General features: G+C 40.4%; 2 protein-coding genes and 1 long non-coding RNA gene across 3 annotated transcripts in view; all 3 read right to left on the bottom strand.

Annotated features, from left to right (window-relative positions):
- Nucleotides 1-16,482, bottom strand: part of LOC145331439 (ATP-binding cassette sub-family B member 10, mitochondrial) — a 44,251-nt gene extending 27,769 nt beyond the window's left edge. Inside the window, exons 1-4 of the mRNA XM_080176085.1 lie at nucleotides 16,467-16,482; nucleotides 3,419-3,538; nucleotides 2,574-2,660; nucleotides 1,030-1,074 (exon numbers count right to left, since the gene is read on the bottom strand). Coding sequence (XP_080032211.1) covers nucleotides 1,030-1,074; nucleotides 2,574-2,660; nucleotides 3,419-3,538; nucleotides 16,467-16,476 — 262 coding nt within the window. The 5' untranslated portion in view covers nucleotides 16,477-16,482. The remainder of the gene's footprint in view (nucleotides 1-1,029; nucleotides 1,075-2,573; nucleotides 2,661-3,418; nucleotides 3,539-16,466) is intronic.
- A 2-nt stretch (nucleotides 16,483-16,484) lies between these two features.
- Nucleotides 16,485-18,870, bottom strand: LOC145331440 (uncharacterized). The gene is made up of 2 exons (XR_013883729.1): nucleotides 16,989-18,870; nucleotides 16,485-16,694 (listed from the first exon to the last, which is right to left on the bottom strand). It is a non-coding gene; the product is annotated as an uncharacterized LOC145331440 (long non-coding RNA).
- A 411-nt stretch (nucleotides 18,871-19,281) lies between these two features.
- LOC145331433 (uncharacterized) lies at nucleotides 19,282-21,529 on the bottom strand. Its single transcript, XM_080176076.1, has 3 exons — nucleotides 21,358-21,529; nucleotides 20,646-20,754; nucleotides 19,282-19,585 (listed from the first exon to the last, which is right to left on the bottom strand). Exons 1-3 carry the CDS (start codon nucleotides 21,527-21,529, stop codon nucleotides 19,297-19,299), a joined length of 570 nt encoding a protein of 189 aa, XP_080032202.1. The 3' UTR covers nucleotides 19,282-19,296.
- Nucleotides 21,530-21,560: the final 31 nt, after the last annotated feature.

Raw genomic sequence — 21,560 nt, 5'->3', positions numbered from 1 at the left:
GGGAGAGAAAAAGGGGAGGGGGTTAAAAAAGAGGGGGAGGCGGGCCTATTTTTTGGGTGATATCCTTATACTAAAGTTACAGGATGTGTGTATGTTTGTTTGTGTGTCTGTGTGTTTGTACCGAAGGATCTCGCTAACCGCTAAACCGATCAGGTTCTCCTAAACAGGGTAGCTTCTCATAGGTTCTGGGAAGGTTTATAACTATTTTGGGGGAGGGTACCACCACCCTCCTAAGACAAATCGCCCCTAGAAAAAATTACTCCCCCAAAAACTTTTAAAATTTTTTTTTTAAACTAAAAAAAAATGGGGGGAGGAAACCCACCCCCTCCAAAAAAAAAATTATTCCCCCCCCCCAAATTTTTTTTACTTTTTCTTTTCAAATCTAATATAATAATTGGATTACCAAATTTTACTCTCCCCTCCTCAAGTGCCCCTAGAGGCCACTAGGGCCGTAGCCGCTAGTTAACTATATAAATTAGTAAGCTCTTTTGTATCTAGTGAAGGATTTCGCTAACTGCTGAACCGATATGGTTCTCCTTTCAAGTGGAGCTTTTATAGGTCCTGAGATGGTTTTAGGCTATTTTATTTCTAAGAATAAGTCTAGGTATGGTTTTAGGCTATTTTATATCCTTTTTAGATGCTTTTTACGACATTTGCCCAAAAAGGGTGCCCAAAACCACTTTAGGGCGCCCAAAACCCGCCCAGAACCCTTTTGGGCAATTGGGCCGCCCAATATAAAAAAAGTGCCCAATTCGACAACCCTGGGCTCTGGGTGCGCCGGATCGCCTATGCCATTTTGATTTAAAGATCCATATAAGGTGCGCCAATCTGGACCACCTCTGGCGCGCACCGATCCGGCGCACCACTTAATGATTTAAAGATCCAGCTCTGAACAATTCCTGAACTTTCTTAAAATCTCTGTAACAATTTGATCATCCGTTTGCAAGATCTTTGCAGCCAAAAACACAGACACAAACTGCTACTTACTTATGAAAATATTAAGATTTAAAAAAAGACTTTAATACCAACCTGACATAGTGACTCCACTAGAAACAACCAATAATCCTATTGCACCTAGAATAATAATATATATTAGGTACCTATACATGTTTGTTAAAAAAGACACCATCCTAAAATACTTTTAAAAAGCCTAAATTCTTCATTGATTGATTGTTGACAAAAGCAAGGGGGGGGGGGGAAGTTCTGACACTTTTGCGTAAATAGTGATTATAGGCTTTGTCTTTGGACTGAGAGGATAGGTTATTAGGGATAAAATCATTCTTATATAATGAATTTCCCCCAGATTTAAGATTTTTTTGGATAGGCCTCCAGGTTCCGGAGCTTCAGGCCTCCAGGTGGTCTCTGTACAGGTAAAAATTAAAAATAAGATTTTTTTTTTGAAGAGTTAGAAGTTAACTTATAAAACAAAATATGCTTCTTTTTGATTGTTATTCAGATATTTGAAGAAAAAACATACATATTTTGTCTCATAAGCTGACATCTAACTCTTAAAAAAAAATTTTTTTGTCGTTTTTACCTGTAGAGAGACAACCTGGAGGCCTGGAGCTCCGGAACCTAGAGGCCTATCCAAAAAAATCTTAAATCTGGGGAAAATTCATCATATAAGAATGATTTTATCCCTAATAACCTATCCTCTCATTCCAAAGACAAAGCCTATAATCACCGTTTACGCAAAAGTGTCAGAACCCCCCCCCCCCCTTGATAGCTTTTTCAGTTAACATTCTCAGTAATTGAGCCTCTTGAGTGCATTATATTTTCCGCTGTTTTCCAATTGTCAACTAATCTAATTTTGTTGTGACGATTCTTCTAATTAACGGGCATGTTAAAAATAATAAATACAACAACTTCTTTTTTACGGAAGTATTTTTTAGGTTTATTTTCAATTCGAGAAAAATTGCCATCTATAGGTATACAGTGTGTTTTTTTTATGAGAACTTTTTTAAAAGCAATTTTACCCCACTTATAGTTAGCCGAATTTAGTGATTAATGGCTTATTTTCTTCGTTTTTTAATGCAATTAATAGAGCACCAAAAAATATTTCAGTTTTTATTTTAAAAGTACAGTAAAATCTAAAATTCAAAATTTGGGTGTCAACATCTAAAAATGGTTTTAGCGCATTTTTCTTATGCCTAAATCTTCAACCCTTTGCAAGAAAAAAAATTAATTTTCTGTAGTCGATTTTGGGGGGCCAGTACTCGACCTTCCTAATTGAGATATGACATTCAAACTTTGATATGTTCTAGTACATATTCCTAATAGAAGCTCTATATCTCAAATTTGAAGTGTTTAGCAGCCATTCTTGCAAAAGGTTGAATATTTGAGCGTAAGAAAAATGCGATAAAACCATTTTTAGATGTTGACACCTAAGTTTTGAATTTTAGATTTTACTGTATTTTTTAAATGAAAACTGAAATATTTTTTTGTTGTTCTATTAATTGCATTAAAAAACGAAGAAAATAGGCCATTAATCATTAAATTCTGATAACTATAAGTGGGGTAAAATTGCTTTCAAAAAGTTCTCATACAAAAAACACACTGTATAATACAATTACCTGCCAGACGTAATTTTTCAGACTTTGCCAATGAGAATAATCTGGCAACATCTTTCTTTGGCAACTTAATACTCTCTCGAGTCCCGTCTAAATATGAACAAGGTTTACAACAATACAAGGATGACAACATCCATAAAAAAGAAGCTATAAAATCAGAAGGAAGAACAATAACTTTTAATGACGTAATAAGCAGAACATTAATTTGTAAGTTCAAACAAAATTGTATATAAATTTGTTGCAGGATACAGTAAAAGAATCTGATTTATGAGATGCCTCACTTATACTATTGCACTTAATGTCATAGGAATCATTATTTAAAAAATCAGATCAAAAAGAGAACTGTATCATAAGGAAGTTGTTTACAAATAAGTAAAAAAAATAAGCATTTATCAAATGGACGTACGGAAAATTTGGTAAGGATTATAAAGTTGCTACGGTTCCTAAATCGTACCTATGTAGTTTTCAAAATATCAAGACTTAAAATTCCTACTCTTATGAGATCGATTGCTGAAAAAAGTATGTCTAACAATCATTCTTTGCAAATTCTTGGAAATATTCTTCTCAACAAAGAGAACTAAATAGCTTTCCATTACGCATTATAAAATTTTAGACCTAACTACAGCATTTAATTTAATACTAAGAGCAAAAATATAGTGAATAATTTCTGTCCTCAAACAGAATCAAATCAATAGCATTTACTTTTACTTTTACTTTTATACAAAGGTAATGCATGCAGTACAAGTGACAAGGAAATTAAATTAAATATTTTTGGCTTTTGGACCTGCATGATGTGTGATGGACAACAGCTCGCATTATACTGCAATTATACCCTCTCATCATCATACCTGCTTTAACACTTTTATATCTGACTGGGGGCAGCAGAATTTTCCCATTTTTCTGGTGGATTAATAGATGGCTTCGTGATGATCTTAGTGTACAATGTTGGCTGTTTCTTATTATAAACCCTTAAATAAGATTAACATTTGAAAAAAAAGGCAAATAGATTTAAGAAAAGATTCATAATAGAAAGGATTACAGGAGTATTACTTCAGTATATGAAATTCTTCCCTTTTATTATCTTAAATTACACGAAGAGCAAGATATTGAAATAGAAGAAGTGAAATTAAACTTAAGAAAAGGATAAATAGGATAGGTATAAAGAATTACATTAAAGGGGGTGGGGGTAAAATGTGGTGACTCGTGCCACGACATAACGCAAATTTTATTTTGGATGCTTCTCCCTTAGTCTTAAAGATAATTGGGTAAAATCTATTGGGCTGGGTCACTAATTACCCCAAGTTTTGGTATCTTGGTATCGCCACTAAATGATTAAAAGATCCAGCTCAGCTGTCAAAGTTTTTCAATATTACAATGTCACTATAGATTGGTGTTGAGGGACATAATATATATACCTAGTCTTTAATTTGCAAATCGTTTTTTGTTTTTTTGATTTTAAATTGATCACAAATAAAGGGGGAGGGGGGGGTAAAATGTGGTGACTCGTTCCACGACATACCGCCAATTTTATTTTGGATGCTACTCCCTTAGTTTTAAAGGTAAATGGGTAAAATCTTTTGGGCTGAGTCACTAATTACCCCAAGTTTTGGTATCTTTTAAAAAAACGGCGGCGGGACCGCCGCTCCCACCGTTCACCGCCATTTTCCGCCGCCGCCGAAAAAAAAAATTATTGCATTTCTCGCCGAATTAGGCAATTTGGAATCATTTGAGACCATGTTATTTTTTTCAAAAAATTTTCCCCTTATAACCAACCCTGCGGGGGACTTTTCAAATTCTCGTTTCAAAGGAGGATGTGCTTAAGGACCATTTGGGCAGGGGGGGGGGGTTTACTCGAGAACCCTTAGAGCTAGAGGGAGCTAATTTTGGATTTAAGCTTCTATGGGGCCAAAGTTACTTTTAAAATTATCGTCGACCCCCACCCCCCCCCCAAAATTTTTTTTTTTTTGGGGGGGGGTAAAAAATTTTTTTATTGCATTTCTCGCCGAATTAGGCAATTTGGAATCATTTGAGACCATGTTATTTTTTTCAACAATTCAAAAGGTAGAATTTTCATTGTTTTAAATAAAGGACCAGTATGGGCTTTATAATGAGAGTCTGTAATTGCTCTGATTGCCATTTTTTGCTTGATTTCAATAGATTTTAAGTTACTTTCATACGAGCTTGAATAAATCAAAATTCCATAGATTAAATGACAATGAAATATAGAATATATAAGGTTTTAAGTGCGTTCCTAGTTAGAATTTTTTTTATATTGTCTCAATATAAAGAGAGCTCTTGAGAGCTTTTCATTTAATTTCTGTATATGATACTTAAAATTAAGGTTAGGGTCAAAGTAAACACCTAGAAATTTTATGGCTGGAATTTCAGATGCATTGTTGACATAATCAATAGGTTTAATAAGGTCAGGATTAGGATTACTTGCACTAGAGTTATTCTTATTGATATATAAATGAATATCATCCCATTGTATTGATCCTAAGTTAAAATGGAACGCTGTAAATTTAGTTTTATCAGGATGTAGAGAGAGCTGATTGGATCGAAACCATGTAGGGTAAAGCGGGGCGATCTCGGTTTTGAGGTGAAGTCGGTATTTTTTTGACCACCTTCATTAAATGACATTTTTCTCCATGTTCTAATCGACTGACAGAAAAAAACATAAAATCAAATTTGTTCCTTATTAATTGCCTACAAAACAGTATAAAATGAGATTTTTGTGAGATGAATTTTTAGGGTACTTATTGGGTCTTAAAGTCGGACGACAAAAAATTTTTTTTTTTGATTTTTTTGCTTCGGTCGGAAAAACGGTCATTTGGACAAAAACTGGTAAAAGCTAGAGCTTAGACGTCTTCAGGGGACTTATTAAGAATCTAATGGGCTATCCATTTCCGTTTAAAACTTTAAAAAAGCTTGTATAGTTTTTTCTTAAATCGACTAAAAGTGAAGCGGGGCGAACTCGGTTTTTTCACTTTTTATACTAACTTTTTCAATTTTATATAAAAAAGTGAAATTTTCGAGAAAAAAAGTCAAATTTCGCGTACTTCGAAAAATTTTTTTTTTTGGTAGAAAACATTGACCTATCTTAATACAAAATTTTGTGCATATGTGGTATTCGGCAACCGCGAGCCATGCCTATGGCACCCCTGACCGGGGTTCGGGGAAGGGCCAACGGCCCTCCCCCGAGTCCTGGGGAAGGGGTCTGTCGACCCCCTCCCTATGCCTAAAATTAATGATTGAATCTGCCAAGTTTTATTATGGTTAACTGTATTGTTAATTCCCCCCACTCTTTCCAGGGATGGGGGATCATTATTGCCCAAACTGACTATTGTATATGTATTATAATGCTTTTATGTTATGATTATTTATTCCTATCTGTGTAGTTATTGTTTGTTGTATATAGCTTTAGTACTCTTTAGACCTTCAATAAAGTGACAACTGAAATAGATGTTGATTATTATTTAGTGAATGCTAGAGAAGCTACGCTTCTCTATAGTAAGGTGTCCACGTCTGTCACACTGCCGTAATCTAATTGAACTCCGGTGTCTGCCATTTATCCTCGGCGGATACCACAACTTTTGGTGACAGCTGTGTGAGATTACGGCAAACCACAAGTGTAGAGCAGACGCGCAGCTGAGGCTAAGGTACTCCCAGCAGTGAAACTGGCAAAACTGACACAAGCAACCTGAAGTACCCACCCTGGATAGCAAGGTCTAACTCTGCATCCGGCAGTTGTGGAAGTGAAACAGTGAAACTTGACGAAGAACCGCGAGAAGCGCCGACATCTAACGGAGAATTGAGCGCTCAAAGGGCTGAAACAAGCCTGCGGACCGGCTGAAACAAGCCAAATAAGTGTAAACGGCTGAAAATAGGCCAATTTTACTGCAAGAGATAGCAGGATCCGAACCAGTGGCGCTAGCAGGACGGGACATTCCCTGCCGCCATCAGCCGGATTTGGATCAGCGGCGCTAGCAGGACGGGACATTCCCTGCCGCCGATAGGCTGAAACACGCCACATAGCTGCGAGCTGCGAGCCAACATACGAGTGTAGTGCACCAAAGCAGAGAAAACTACGTCAACTCCAAGTATCCTGAGAGGCTACAACGCAGCCACCCATCTAGAAAAACAGATATTATATCACATTGCAGGGATTACCACCCTGGTGTGATGGCTAAACAATAGATTTATGAGCAAAGATTGGCAAACAATTTGTTGTGTTGTGATAAAACTAAAAATAGAACAGGCTTGGGTTTATTGTGTATTGTGATAACAACTAAAAATAGAACAGGGTTGGTAAACAAATCTGTTATGCAATTGTGATAAGGACAAAAATAGAAGCTAGATGTAATATAACAAATGCCCTGATACACAATCTAATCACCTCAAGCCTACAGCACAACAACAATACACCCCTTATCTCAGAGGAAAGGGAGGGGCCCACTCTCCACTGAAGGAAATACAATCAAGGTGACATAACAGATAAGCCTAGGATTAAGGAGAAAAGGCACCATTACTCCATCACACAGTTATCTCAAACCCACAGCACTCCCCCCTTCCTCACAGGGGGAACGGACGGATTTACCCCCCATCCCCTCACGCGCTTCCCCCCTCCTATCCACACTAGACTAAGTCCGCCCACGGTGTGGAGCTAGTGACCGGGAACACAGAGCGCTATTCACGGATAGCGCAACGGAGTGCGGAAATATCATAAAATTCAACGGACAAAGCGGACCAATGAGAGAGCGAGTTGAGGGATAAGTGCGCGTTTTACCTGTGTGCGCGGATTTGACGGTGCGTAAGCGCGTTGCAAGGACAGGAGATTTCACACACACACACACACACACCGGAGCGGAGCTACTCCATAGCATCTAGCAGAGGTATTTTTAGAAAATAAAGAATTACAAGCTTCTCCCTCCTATCTATAGTGTGATAAAGGAAAACCAAATCAGTTCCTGACAGCAGTTCAGACCCTCAACACCTATCTACCCTTACCAGCCTACTCTACAGCCTCAGAATCCAACTAGTGATAAGTACAGCTAAGTTATATCTTTGTAACTAAACTACCAACCTAGTGATAAAACAGTGTTGGCTGTTAGGCTAGAAAGCCTCAAGTGACAAACCATTTATAATATTGTCTTATATCCTTGTGTCCCGCCGTTGAACCGTTGACCCGATGGAACAGCCGCAAGCGCCAGGAGGCGACCAAGCCCCAGGATGGCTCCAGGATGACCCTCAGCCGGCTCCAGCCGAGTACCGCAAGCTGATGCTGAGTAACCTGCCGGAGTATAGAGGACCGCCCAAGCAATCTTGGAGCTCCCACATCCGCAGACTCGAGATGTCATGGGCGGCTTACCGCGTGCCGCCCCATGACTCCCTCAACCGCCGCAACGCCCTTTTACTGTCACTGGTAGGGCAAGCGGCGGAAATGGCTTCTCATCTGTTTGGCGAGGCAGGCCAAGCCTTGACCTACAAGCAGGTCAAGGCCGAGTGTGAAATGTTATTTCGTCCCGCCTTTGAATCCCAGACGCTTAAACAAGCGTTTAGGGATTACAGGCAACACTCGACAGAACCTATACAAGCATACATATCAACAAAGTGTGCCTTGTATAGGGACGCCTACAGCCATGAGGATCTCGAGTTGTTAGTGGACGAATTAAATCGTGGCATCCGTAACGCTAATGTGAAACGTGAAATGATGAGCCATGAGATCACCAGTGTACCTGAGTACACACGGAGAGCCATGTTCACCGTCACAATGATTACCAAGCAGCTGAAGGAGGGTGTGTGCCTAGTGGACGCTACCGACGGGCTCACAGGATCTGCCAGCATCCAGTTGCCCCAATACGACGAGTCGGAGCCAATGGAGATTGGCGCCTTGGCTCCGGGTCTCCACCAGATGGGGAAGGTCGCTCCAGATGACAAGGTTCCAGGCCGCTGTTTCCGCTGCCAAGGGAAAGGCCACCGAGCTCGCGACTGCCCGACGCCTATGGAAGTCAGCCTAGAGGAGAGACGCACCCAGCCACGCCGTGACCGTTCTGCCAAGTGTGAGCGTTGCCATTATGCCAGCCACACGGCGGCCGAGTGCAGAGCTGACTGGGACCAGGTAGCTGGCCGCCGGCGCACCGCAGACAAGGGTGCTCCCCCAGGAAAGCCCAGCAGAGTGGCCCATATGGAAGGGAGCGCGCCCCCAGCACCACCGCAGCAAGCAGCCGCCCCCAACACCGCGGGCCGAGCCGACGGGATGCTGCAGTTTGGGACCGTTCCAGCTAGGATCAACGTACTGGGCGGCGCGGCTGAACCCAACCGGGTTGGCCTGGGCTTCAGTCTCAACCACCTGGGGCCGGAGCTTGTGCAACCCAACAACATCGCCGAGCCAGAAGTTCTGAGGCCCCAGCCCTTTAGCCTCAACATGATGGAGCCTGCTCGACCGAGCCTACCCAGCAAGAGTGGAGGGGCGCTACCCAGCGTCACTGAGACGGTGTACGGGGAGGCCCTGGCGGCCACTGAACGAGAGAGGCAGGAGGCGCTAGCCAGCGCATCAACGTCGACGTATGGGGCGCCACCCGGCGCCGCCACCTGTGATGACTGGGGGGTGCTATCCAGCGCCTCCAACCTGGTGCCTGGGGCGACAACCGTCGCCGCCACCGAGATACCTGGATCCTGGAACGAGCCAGCCTCCAACCTGGTGCCTGGGGCGACAACCGTCGCCGCCACCGAGAGACCTGGATCCTGGAACGAGCCAGCAGTCCCAGAGGAAGGGGTGACACCCGTCACCCCCAGCCAGCCAGCGCCACCAGCCTGCAGGGAGAGCCCCAGGGGCGTCCAAGCTTTTTTTTTTGGGGGGGGTAAAAAATTTTAGGGGGGGGGGGTAATTCGTGTTTGGGGGGGGTAAAATGGCGCGCGAAGCGCGACGAAATTTTTTTTTACCCCCCCCAAAATTTTTACCCCGGGGGTAAAATTTGATTGGGGGGGGTAAATACCCCCCCTAAAGTCTGTTGGGGGGGGGGTAAATACTCCCCCCAAATCTGTTGGGGGGGGTAATTACCCCCCCCCAAACTAATTTACCCCGGGGGTAAAATTTTTGGGGGGGGTAATTTAATTATGTAAAAAAAGCACCTACCTAATCTATTAAGTTAATAAGTACTATCCTATAACATAAAGTAGTAAGTAAGGTTTATTTGACTATAGCTTCAGATTTCATTACTTTTAATACTGAGTTCTCCTTTTTAGGAAAGCTTCACATAGATCCCATGATGGTTCCACACTATTATAGGTTAATCCTTTGAGTGGTTTTAGGCTATTTTTCTCCTCCCTTTTTACCCTTTAGAAAACACGAGTTCTTAGATGCCAAGGGCGCCACTACTATTCAAATATATAGTAGTATCTCATTCTTTAGAACATAAAAATACAATAATTAACTCACTAACCAATGAACCAATATGATTATACTTTAAAGTGAAGCGTCTTATAGGTCCTGGTAAGTTTTATAACTAGTTTTGAGACACCCTGACATCCTCCCAAAAGGAAATATTTAATTTAGTTAGGTATCTATTTTATGGAATCTTCAGTGCTTTACAATTACATCATAGATCCCCGGGATGGTTTTAGCCATTATAAAGGCCTAAGCAAATAAAACATGATCAAACTATTAAATTTTTTGTTATCATGGTTAAGAACTGTTTTAACTGGTTGGACTATATTGGGGTATAGTCCCTTTTGTGGCAACGCTCTTTAAGGGGCGTTTCTTCGTTTTTTTTACACAAGCTTCTCTCCTATTTCTAGCCCCTGCGGGGGGCCAATTGCTTAACCATGTGGGGCAATCACCTAAACCAATATAACCTATCCTAAAATAAACTATCAGTAAAATTTTTTTTTAAAGAACATTCAATTTGGGGGGGGGGTAAATACCCCCCCCAAAAAAAAATTTTTAAAGAACATTTATTTTGGGGGGGGTAATTACTCCCCCCAAAATGGTTTGGGGGGGGTAAATACCCCCCCCAAAATCGTTGGGGGTGCCTACGGCACCCCCAAGGTAGGGGTAATTTTTTTTTGGGGGGGGTATTGTTCACAAAATTTTGGGGGTGCCTACGGCACCCCCAAAATCGTTTGGGGGTGCCAAATGGCCCATTACCCCCCCCCTTGGACGCCTATGGAGAGCCCAACTACACGCCATCCAGCGCCCCCTGCCAGCCGAAGGAACCCAGCTGCCCAACATTTCCAGTCGAGCCAGGATAAGTTAAATTTAACAAATGTGTTGTATCCAAATCATTGTAAGACCCCAGCCTTGCCTGTGCCTCCTGCACCAGAGGCTGGGGAGATTGAAATTTGGGGATATAAGGACTTGCCTGTGCCACATGCACCTGAGTTCCTAGGGCAGGGGAGGGACGTGAGTCAGGGCGAGCCTGTGCCACACGCACTTCAGCCCCATGCCACTAGGCATGACATGGACAAGGGAAGGGACCCCTTGGGGCTAGGGGAGCCGACACCCAGGCAAGCGCCAGTCGCCTGCCAGTCTGTCATTGGGGAGGGTATCGGGGTGCCCCGGCCACATAAAGATAACGCTCAATGGAAACTTGTACCTAGCCAGGAGCAGCCCAGCCGTGTCCAGCCCAGAGAAGCAGCCGTGACCCGAGCCGAAGATCCCCAGCCGCGTGTGCGAGGTAGATGGCTGCCTGGAAGCTTCTCACACTGGTGGATGGTCCTGTGGGGGCTACTGCTGGCAGCCGTGTGGCCTACAACCAGCTACGTCCTGGTGGGATGGGACTGTGCCAACCCCACCCACGTCACAGCCTACAATAAAGAAAAGATGTGCAACACGGAACCTCTACACCAGGAGGTGCCCCTGGGCCATGAAGTACACGTCCTGCAGCAAGTCAAGGTGAGGGAAACAACGGGATACAGTTGTCAGCTCACTGTGTCCCAGTGGACATTCAGGTGTGGGGTATGGGGTCACCTCAAGGTGACCTCGGTCCCCACCCTCATGAGGCCAACCAAGATAGATCCAGAAACGTGCCGAGACCTGGCCAGGAACCGAGTCTACACACTGCAGGGCAAGACCCAGCCACTGACGTTCCAGCTGAACCATCCCCTGTTCTTCACCCTCCATATGGTGGGCGCCCTCGTCAACAGCCCCGAGGGGGTGGGTTGTGAAGGGGAGGACGTCCACTTCGAGGGCCAGCTGTACCGCAATGAATTAGTGCTCCAGGAGCGACGGCTGCTGGTCAAGGAAGAGACCTACGTAGTAGAGGATGTACGGGTGGAGTCCCAATCTGACCACCTGACCTTGGAATGTCCCCATTCAGAGCTGTCTTGCATCACTGGGGAAGCAACCTACGTGTGGGACCACCTGGGGAGAGATTGCCCCTTGAGGCTGATCCGCAGCCTCCAGCCTAGCCTAGTGATGGATGCGTTCCTGGTTGACCATCAGGCCCAGTTTTTCATCAACATGACCAACCCCACCTCAATAGTGAACTGCGACTTTGAGGCCCATGCCACCAACCACCCAGCATTGTTCGTGGCAGCTGACCCAGCCGCGGCAGCGCTGCCCAGAGTATCGGCCAGGGATGTTGATGTCCCCCTGCAGGCCCAGATACATGCAGGTTATATTGGATTTACTCTGGAGACACGCATGAAAAGCACAGCAGCAGAAGAAGTAGCGGCCAACTGCTGGAAGCTCCAGCAACTAGACCCGGCCCACCCGTGTCCAGGGGAGCACGTTCTCGGTGCTGAGGGGAGATGTCCTGCTCCAGCTTACCTGCCAACGCAACAAATATGTTGTCCGTGAACACAAGGAGTGTTGGGACAAAGTGCCAGTAGAGCCCACAGGGTTTGTAGACGCCGTGACACGAGTGTATAGCGGCCACGCCACCAAGATTCCCTGCTCCTCCACATACCCCCTGACTGTGCACGCGGAGGAAGGCTGGATAGAGTTAACCCCTGCTCCTAAGAAGAGGCCACCCCCGCTGGATACGCCCAAGCAGCTGCTGACAGAACCCTTGGATGACTTCAGTTCAGGGGGCTTGTATTCGCAGGCTGAGTTGAACGACTGGCAGCAACTGCTGGCGTTCCCAGCATATAAAAGCGCCATGCTGACCGGCCTGTCCTATGGCTCATGCGTTCAGCAAGGTAGCTGTTCGGCCACAGGTGACCATGGGATAGTGTCCTACAACATCGACCGACTGGCGGAGGAAGGAGAGGCCGCCCTGGATGTCTGGGCTGGGTTCAGACAAGCTATTCACGAGTGGGGAGATGGCGCAGCCATACTGTGCTTGCTGTTGTTAATCCTCAAACTGCTGGGGGATCTGACCATCATTTCTCTGGCAGCAGCACAAGGAGGTGTACGGGCAGCCATGAATGCGATGTCACAAGTGTTCCTGTACCATCCAACTTTGTACAGGAAGGCCTTGGCCAGAGCCCGGCTCACCCATGCCAAGTCCCGGGACTTTTCAGTAGACTGGGATGCCATTCCCATCGGCCGGGAAGCAGCCGAGGAAATGGTGTCCATGCGATCAGCCGATAGCGGGCATGACCGCCCAGGCAGGCCAGTACCGCCCTCTGGAAGACCCCGCGGCCCCTCTGGAGGGCAGGCTGCCGCCCAGACGGTCAACTTGGCAGCCAGTGCCCCAGCCGCTGCCAACAACAACCAAAATGCCCCACTGCTGACTGTCCCAGCAACAACTGCGCCACCCGCCAACCTGACACCTGCCGGCGCTGAACTACGTTTCCAACCAAAGCCAGCCTCTGCCTTCTACCCCACGTTGGGAGCCCATCAACCCTGAGAAACACTCACCACTAGGATTCCATTGAATCATTATCATTTGTATATATCTTAGCCCTAAGGAGCGGACCGAAGGCCTCAACCACTGTCGGAAGTCTGGTAGGGAAACCCTCTCCCAGCCTTCCGAGGGGAGAGTTGTGGTATTCGGCAACCGCGAGCCATGCCTATGGCACCCCTGACCGGGGTTCGGGGAAGGGCCAACGGCCCTCCCCCGAGTCCTGGGGAAGGGGTCTGTCGACCCCCTCCCTATGCCTAAAATTAATGATTGAATCTGCCAAGTTTTATTATGGTTAACTGTATTGTTAATTCCCCCCACCCTTTCCAGGGATGGGGGATCATTATTGCCCAAACTGACTATTGTATATGTATTATAATGCTTTTATGTTATGATTATTTATTCCTATCTGTGTAGTTATTGTTTGTTGTATATAGCTTTAGTACTCTTTAGACCTTCAATAAAGTGACAACTGAAATAGATGTTGATTATTATTTAGTGAATGCTAGAGAAGCGTAGCTTCTCTATAGTAAGGTGTCCACGTCTGTCACACTGCCGTAATCTAATTGAACTCCGGTGTCTGCCATTTATCCTCGGCGGATACCACACATACTCTTTATTACATTTAGCAACTTTTACCTTTTGAAAATGCTGTAATAAAATCAGTACGTCATCAATTTTTCGAAGCTTGAAAATGCCCTACCGACTTCGCCTCAAGGCGGGGCGAAGTCGGTGCCGTTTTAGAGATCAATTTTGACAAACTTCCCAAAGTCCTAGGTTTACGTCCTTTTAGGACCTGATCGACTTTTCCGAGATCTTTCTACTGGTCTTGGTCCCATTTAAAAAAAATAATTTTTACGATTTGCAGGTTCAAAAAACCAAAAAAAACACAGAGTTCGCCCCGCTTTACCCTAGAGATTTATTGCAATTCATCATTTACAAAATTAGCAAGTTGATTTAAATTATACCCTGAAGCTAGTAATGTGGTGTCATCACAAAACAGCAGACTTTTAAGTAAAGTACAGTTTGGAAGATCGTTGAAAAATATCAAAAATAAAATTGGACCAAGTACTGATCCCTGGGGGAGGCCCCAGGTTATATCCAATTTAGAGGATTCAGCATTTCCTAACTTAACAAACTGTTTGCGCTCTGATAGATAAGATTCGAACCATTGCAACAAATTTCCATGAATACCTATTTTTTTCAGTTTCATTAGGAGAATATGTTTAGGAACACAATCAAATGCCTTTTTAATGTCCAAAAATAGACCAATAGTGTATTCATTTCTGTTTATTGCCTTGGCCACGTGATCAAGTAAATGAATCATAGGTTGAAAAGTTGAGTTAAGGTTTTGAAAGCCAAATTGAAGACTATCAATGATATTGTTTGAAGCTAAATATTGTTTCAGAGCTGTAGCTATAATCTTTTCAAGAATTTTGGAGAAGATACATAGCAATGAAATGGGTCTGTAGTCATTCACACAATGCATGTCACCCCCTGTCTTAAAGACTGGCGTTATTTTGGCTATTTTGAGTTGTGTTGGCACTTTCCCTGTTTTTATGGAAAGATTAAATATATGACAGAGGATTTTTTACAGAATCAATAATCTTCTTAAGTAAAAAGGGGGACAGACCATTAAAATCAGAGCTTCTTTTATTTTGCCATTCTAAGACCACCTCAACTATTTGAGCAGGGGTAATTTCAGGTATTGAAAAGATGTGTTCTGATTCTTCAAGGTAAGAATTAGGTGGTCTGTCAGATGGTTCAATCCTTTCATTTATTTTACTTGCTTTTGAGGTAAAATGTTGATTAAAGGTATTACAGATATTTATTCCACCTGTGACCTCATTATTATTAATAAATAATTTATCTGTGACAGACTTATCCTTAGTATTAGAAAAAGTTTATCAAGGTATATCTTACATTCAGTGCCTCTCCTAGGCTTTTAAAGATATTGAAACGAAATCTTTTTAGGTAGGTCAGTTAAAAATATTTGAATAAAAAATGGCGGCGGTACCGCCGCTCCCGCCGTTCACTGCCATTTTCCGCCGTCGCCGCCAAAAAAAAAACATTTTTCCCCTTACAAGCCAAACGGCGGTGGACGGCGGGAGCGGCGTTACCGCCGCCATTTTTTATTTAAATATTTTTTACTGATCTACCTCAAAAGATTTTGTTTCAATATCTTTAAAAGCACAGGAGAAGCACAGAATGTAAGATAATGGCGGTGAACGGCGAGAGCGGCAATAAAAAATTTTTGGCGGCGGCGGCGGAAAATGGCGGTGGACTGCAGGAGCACAGGAGAAGCACTGAATATAAGGTACATCTTGATAAACGAGAATTTGAAAAATATGAGTAAGTCCCCCGCAGGGTTGGTTATAAGGGGAAATTTTTTTGAAAAAAATAACATGGTCTCAAATGATTCCAAATTGCCTAATTCGGCGAGAAATGCAATAAATTTTTTTTTTTGGCGGCGGCAGAAAATGGCGGTGAACAGCAGGAGCGGCGGTCCCGCCGCCGTTTTTTTAAAGATACCAAAACTTGGGGTAATTAGTGACCCAGCCCAAAAGATTTTACCCATTTACCTTTAAAACTAAGGGTGTAGCATCCAAAATAAGATTGGCGGTATGTCGTGGCACGAGTCACCACATTTTACCCCCCCCCCCCTTTATTTGTGATCAATTTAAAATCAAAAAACAAAAAACGATTTGCAAATTAAAGACTAGGTAGATATATTATGTCCCTCAACACCAATCTATACTACTATAGTGACATTGTAATATTGAAAAACTTTGACAGCTGAGCTGGATCTTTAAATCATTTAGTGGTGAGCCAGATCGAGGTAAGCCGAACCGATCTGGCTCACCACTTAAATGATTTAAAGATTCAGCTCTGGTAGACAACATACAGAGCCCGAAAAAACAATATAATTATCTAAAAAATTTAGAATAGCCTAAAACAAACTTTACAATCGTATGTGATGCCGGGCGAAAAAAATGATTTTATTTTTCTAATTTTAATTCATGTGTGTTAGTGTTATTAGTTGATATTCAACATTTACGAAGTTCATAATGAATTTCAAAAATAATTTAAAGTTTTAAACTCTTCTTACCTAAAAACATCTTAAATATTCTGAAATGAAAAACACAAATAAAAAATATTCAAAAGCAAATAATAAAGACAAGCTGACAAAGACTGTATAATCATATTTTTATTCATCACATATTTTTAAAGAACATTATTTAGAATTTTTATGAGTTATAACAAGAAAAGCTTTTTTAACATATATCACAAAGCGATCTTAGAAATATTTTTTACATAAACAAGAACAAGCATTATTCTGAAAACAAAGATTAGGAGAGGTATGACAGCCTAATGCCTACTCCCTCCCTCCCTGACGTTGATGAAAGTAAGGGGGGGGGGGGGGGTTAATGCAACCATCTCGTAATCAATACGGATGATCCGCCAGCCGTTAGCCGTTACTTTTCCAACTTTTTGTTCGATTTAGGGAAAATAGACCTACCAAGGATTACTCATGCAAAATTTCAGATCAAAATTCGAATTCTAAGTGCCATTTATACATTGATTACGAGATGGTTGCATTAACCCCCTCCCCCCCCCTTTTATCCCAGACCTCCTTTTATCTTTGTTATATTAGTGTGACATAGTTTTCTAAATACTTACTCTTTAGAATTTTATCTTAATTCATCAGGAATCACAATTTATTATCAAGAAATATAATATCAAACTTTTTGTAATAATGCCAATGTTATAATTATAATCATACTTAAAATTCCAAATATTGAAAAGAAATCACAAACAAAATGTTTAGCCGTAACGTTCAATATTAGCAAAAGTCTTTCCAAAGATATACATATATATTGTTTATAACATTTTTCTTTATCATACAAGTAAATTAAAGAATACATTAAAATTTTAGGAAAGCAAGGTATTTGAAGTGAGTAATTTTCTTAGATTTTAGGCTTTTTTTCGAACAATGTTAAAAATGACCAGTTATATCACATGTAAACCCTTTTTTCAATCATTGATTACCTTGGGATGTTAATATTCATTTATGCTAAATGGATAGGTGCACTAAGTGCATTAAACAATTTTGGATTGCAAGCGTAAGTACAAGAATACCATCTAACATACCATATAATCTTGTATTACAATCAATTAGGCACCATCAAAATAGTCAGCAAGCTATTTTTGTGAAAACAAGACAGCCATTTATGTTGCATCTGTCCGAAAAATGCGATTTTCAAGTCTTTATATTTTTAAAACTGGTATAACATTTAAAAAATTTTAATAAATGTCCTTAAGATGTATTTTAAACTATTGAATAGAAAAAAATATGCAGTTCACTAAATTCAGGTTTAGATGCACCTTGTGCAACTTCCCCTTTAGTTTCAGTAAACCAACAAAGGCTTCTGGTTCATTTGATTAGATTAATTTTTCCTCACAAAATTTCATTGGACATATTTCATACAATATGACAGATTAAACTTGTAGAGTAACTTCGCTTAAAACTATAAACTAGCCATCATAGCATTTCATACAATAATTGTAAAAACTTATGATATGCATAATGTTAAATAAAATAAAACACAATATCAACTGATGTATTACTCTTAATAGTAAATATTTTTAACACTTGTTATTATCATCACAAAATATAATATTTTTTTTTATAGCGCATCTTCTCGATAACTGGGATAATTGGTCTTTAAGTGAAAATGATTGTAATATTATTGTTTATACAATTTGATTCAATTTTTTTCTTACTATTTTATATTTACTTTTCTTTATTTAATAAAATATTATAAGCTTGTTGTTGCTATGCTACTTAATTTTACAATTGTCCTTGTTAGCTTAACTACCTACCTAACAATACAAATAAAAATGTAGAATCAACAAGATTAATAATGGCCATCATTTTTATGTGTAGGAAAGAAGTTATTCTCTTGGAATTAAATTAAAATTGGACCTCTAAAGATATGTTTTTTTTTCTTGTACAATGACACAAGGACTAAAAGCGCAAAAGCAGCGAAATTTTAATGCCGTTTTTATGGAACATATTAACTCTTATAAAAATAGCCTATCAGCAAAAATGAAATTTAGAGCTGCTAAAATAAAATCATAACCGTTACATCATAAAATAAATGCTTAAAGACTAAATATTAGTTACACTACATAATTATATTTTTTAAACAAAATAAATGCAACTTTTTCGTTGGTACTTTAATCATTTTAAATGGCAATACAATTTGATATTTTTAACATTAAATTCTAGAATTTTAATATCTTAAAGGACTAGGAACATACCTAATGATTTTTTCTTATACTTTTCAGATTGGTTAAAAGAAATTCTCCTTGAACCAATTTAATATCTAACATCTTGTCGATGGATAGTATTACATTTTCATTTTAATAGATGTTCTTGGTTAGCTTTGAAAAGAATAACTTCCAGATTTAGATTTCATTTTTCTGACTGGATTAGGAGACCTTTATAATCAATTATGTATTCTTATGCTTATATTTTGGTATTAAAAACTACTCTTTTTTTAATATTATATGTTTTGTATACTTCACTCAAAGAATTAAAGCCTTAAAGGCAACGTGGTTTAATAGTAACATATAATTGGTAAGGCGGCGAAGGACGTTCAAGCTTTTTGGCTGAATGGATACAAAATCCCCCATCCAGACAAAAAAAAACCAGGGAAGTGGAGAATATTAAATATAATATATTTCCAAAAATTTTGTCAACTTAGACGTTTCATTAACACCAAGCATATCAATATCCATAATATCGGTGACTTCAACACTAGTAAACTTAGCAAAACCAGAATAGTTTTTTTTTTCAGTTATAGTCCCTTTCGTGACAACGTATTTTAAACGGCGTTTCGGCGTATTTTTACAGTAGCTTTTGATAGGTTAATTTAGGTTAGGTTAGGTGATTGCCCCGCAGGGTTAGATTCCCTCGTGGGGGCTAGAAATTGGAGAAAATCTACTATGAAAATACAACGAAACGCTCCTTTAGAGGCGTTGTCACGAAAGGGACTATATTCGTTTTTTCTAAAGCCTAAGAATTGATTCCTAGTGGGTAGAATAAGGACCGGGCTCTGCATAAAGTTAAGAAGAGGGAAAGCATCCAACGTTTTTCTAACTTCATCCTCTATGCTTGTCACTTTAGCTTCAGGAGTAAGTATGGTGCTCCCCAGGGTCAAACTGAAAATTAAACTTTGGCTTATTATTTTCATTTGCATTATTAAGGGGGGGGGGGGGGGTTTAATGCAACCATCTCGTAATCAGTGATTAAATGGCACTTAGAATTCGAATTTCTATCTAAAATTTTTCATGAGTAATCCTTGGTAGGTCTATTTTCCCTAAATCGAACAAAAAGTTGGAAAAGTAACGGCTGGCGGCTCAGCCGTTTAGCCGTTTTTTGCCTATTTTCAGGGCAAATTCATCATTAATTACGTAGGAATCAACTTTTTAAAACATATTTTTGGTTTAATTCATGTTAAATGATAGCAATAACCAATTTTTAAATTTCTAGTACCAACAGCTACCGGCTAGAACCGTCTGATAAGGTTTTTGAGTAAGAAAAAGTATTATGTGAAGATAAGTTTCGTGACTTTTTTGCTCTTAAGATAGTAATAAAATGGCAAAACAGCTGAGCCGCCAGCCGTTAGCCGTTACTTTTCCAACTTTTTGTTCGATTTAGGGAAAATAGACCTACCAAGGATTACTCATGCAAAATTTCTGATCGAAATTCGAATTCCAAGTGCCATTTAATCACTGATTACGAGATGGTTGCATTAAACCCCCCCCCCTCCCCTTTATTAAGAAATAAAAGTTTTGTAAATTCTATTTCAGAGTATCTAATATGATCTCGAAAATGTTATGAAAAAAAACACGTTTCATTTTTTAAGTTCATATTCCGTTTTGTAAAAACCCTGCGGGTGGTAACATTTTAAACACATATTATTTACTTCCTAGTCAGTCTCTATAAAAGATCAAATTAAATGCAAAGATATAATTATTAACTCTTTATTTTTAACATTTTAATTGGAACTGATGATCTATCAAATAAGTGAAACAATTGTATTACATGAATAAAAAAGAAAAAAAAGTGTTTCTATTTATAATTTATTAGATAAGGTATTTAACGTCACAGAGGGTAGCGTTTTAACATCTTTACATATGACACAGTTTGAGCCTGAATTGAACCCTAACTAAAACCGTTTAGAAATGTTGCAATTTACGATATAAAAGGCACTAATACCTGGAGGGCTCCGCCCCATTGCCAGGAACAGGTTCCGGAAGGCTCCAGTCAAAATCTGGAGAGTGAAGGTCGATGTGACCGCCAGAAATTGGTGGGATTACAGGATCCTGTGTACACAGCAATATTTGTATTACATACAAGTAGAGCAAAGTCTCTATAACTACGGTTCTCCCGAACGTCCGTCTGTCCTCTATGTATTCTATAGATATAATATTTACAATAAATATATTACACAATGAAGTAAGAAATAAAAATGAATTAAGAATAAATCAATTATAATACCTAATATAATTTTCAATTCAGGGAAAAGGGAATGTGATTCTGATAAACAGTTGTAAGTGAAGGTTTCCCGACAACACCGTTTCCTTCCCCCCTCCCCCCCCCCTCCTTACACACTTCCCTTCAGTTACATCAAGGAACAAGTTTTACGCTAACTCTAAGCCAACAAAATATTTAGGTAATTTTCGGCTATTTCAAATGGAATTATTTGGCTGAATAGCAGCCTCTGTTTTCAATTAACTGCTGGATATTTAACAAGTTTTTCTATTTTAATAGAGTTTTTTATTTATGTGTTAATAGAGTTTTTTTTATTAGTGATTTATTTATAGTTAACTTTATGAGTTGGCTATAATTTATCCCCCATTAAGTAATAAACCGGTTTCTTCTTATTTCAATAGATATAAAGAAAAAAATGTAAACAAATTGCTTTCCTCAACAGGTTTAACACCATTCTTGTTTTCCTCCACATTGGTACTCTCGTTCTTGTTATCAATTTCATTTGATTTGGATTGTTGATTGTTTGTAATTCTATCATGCTCCTCTGATGTATCTTTTAATGCTGTATTAGAGTCAATCCTTGATGAATCAGTCTTTAAATGACACATTTCATGATTTTCAATGTTTATATTCAAGGTA

Source organism: Acartia tonsa, chromosome 11, assembly GCF_053477335.1.
Source record: "Acartia tonsa isolate MP-2025a chromosome 11, ASM5347733v1, whole genome shotgun sequence".
Classification (NCBI taxonomy): Eukaryota; Metazoa; Arthropoda; class Copepoda; order Calanoida; family Acartiidae; genus Acartia; species Acartia tonsa.
Note: the sequence above shows the minus strand (reverse complement) of the source record. Positions and strands in the feature narration are given on the sequence as shown.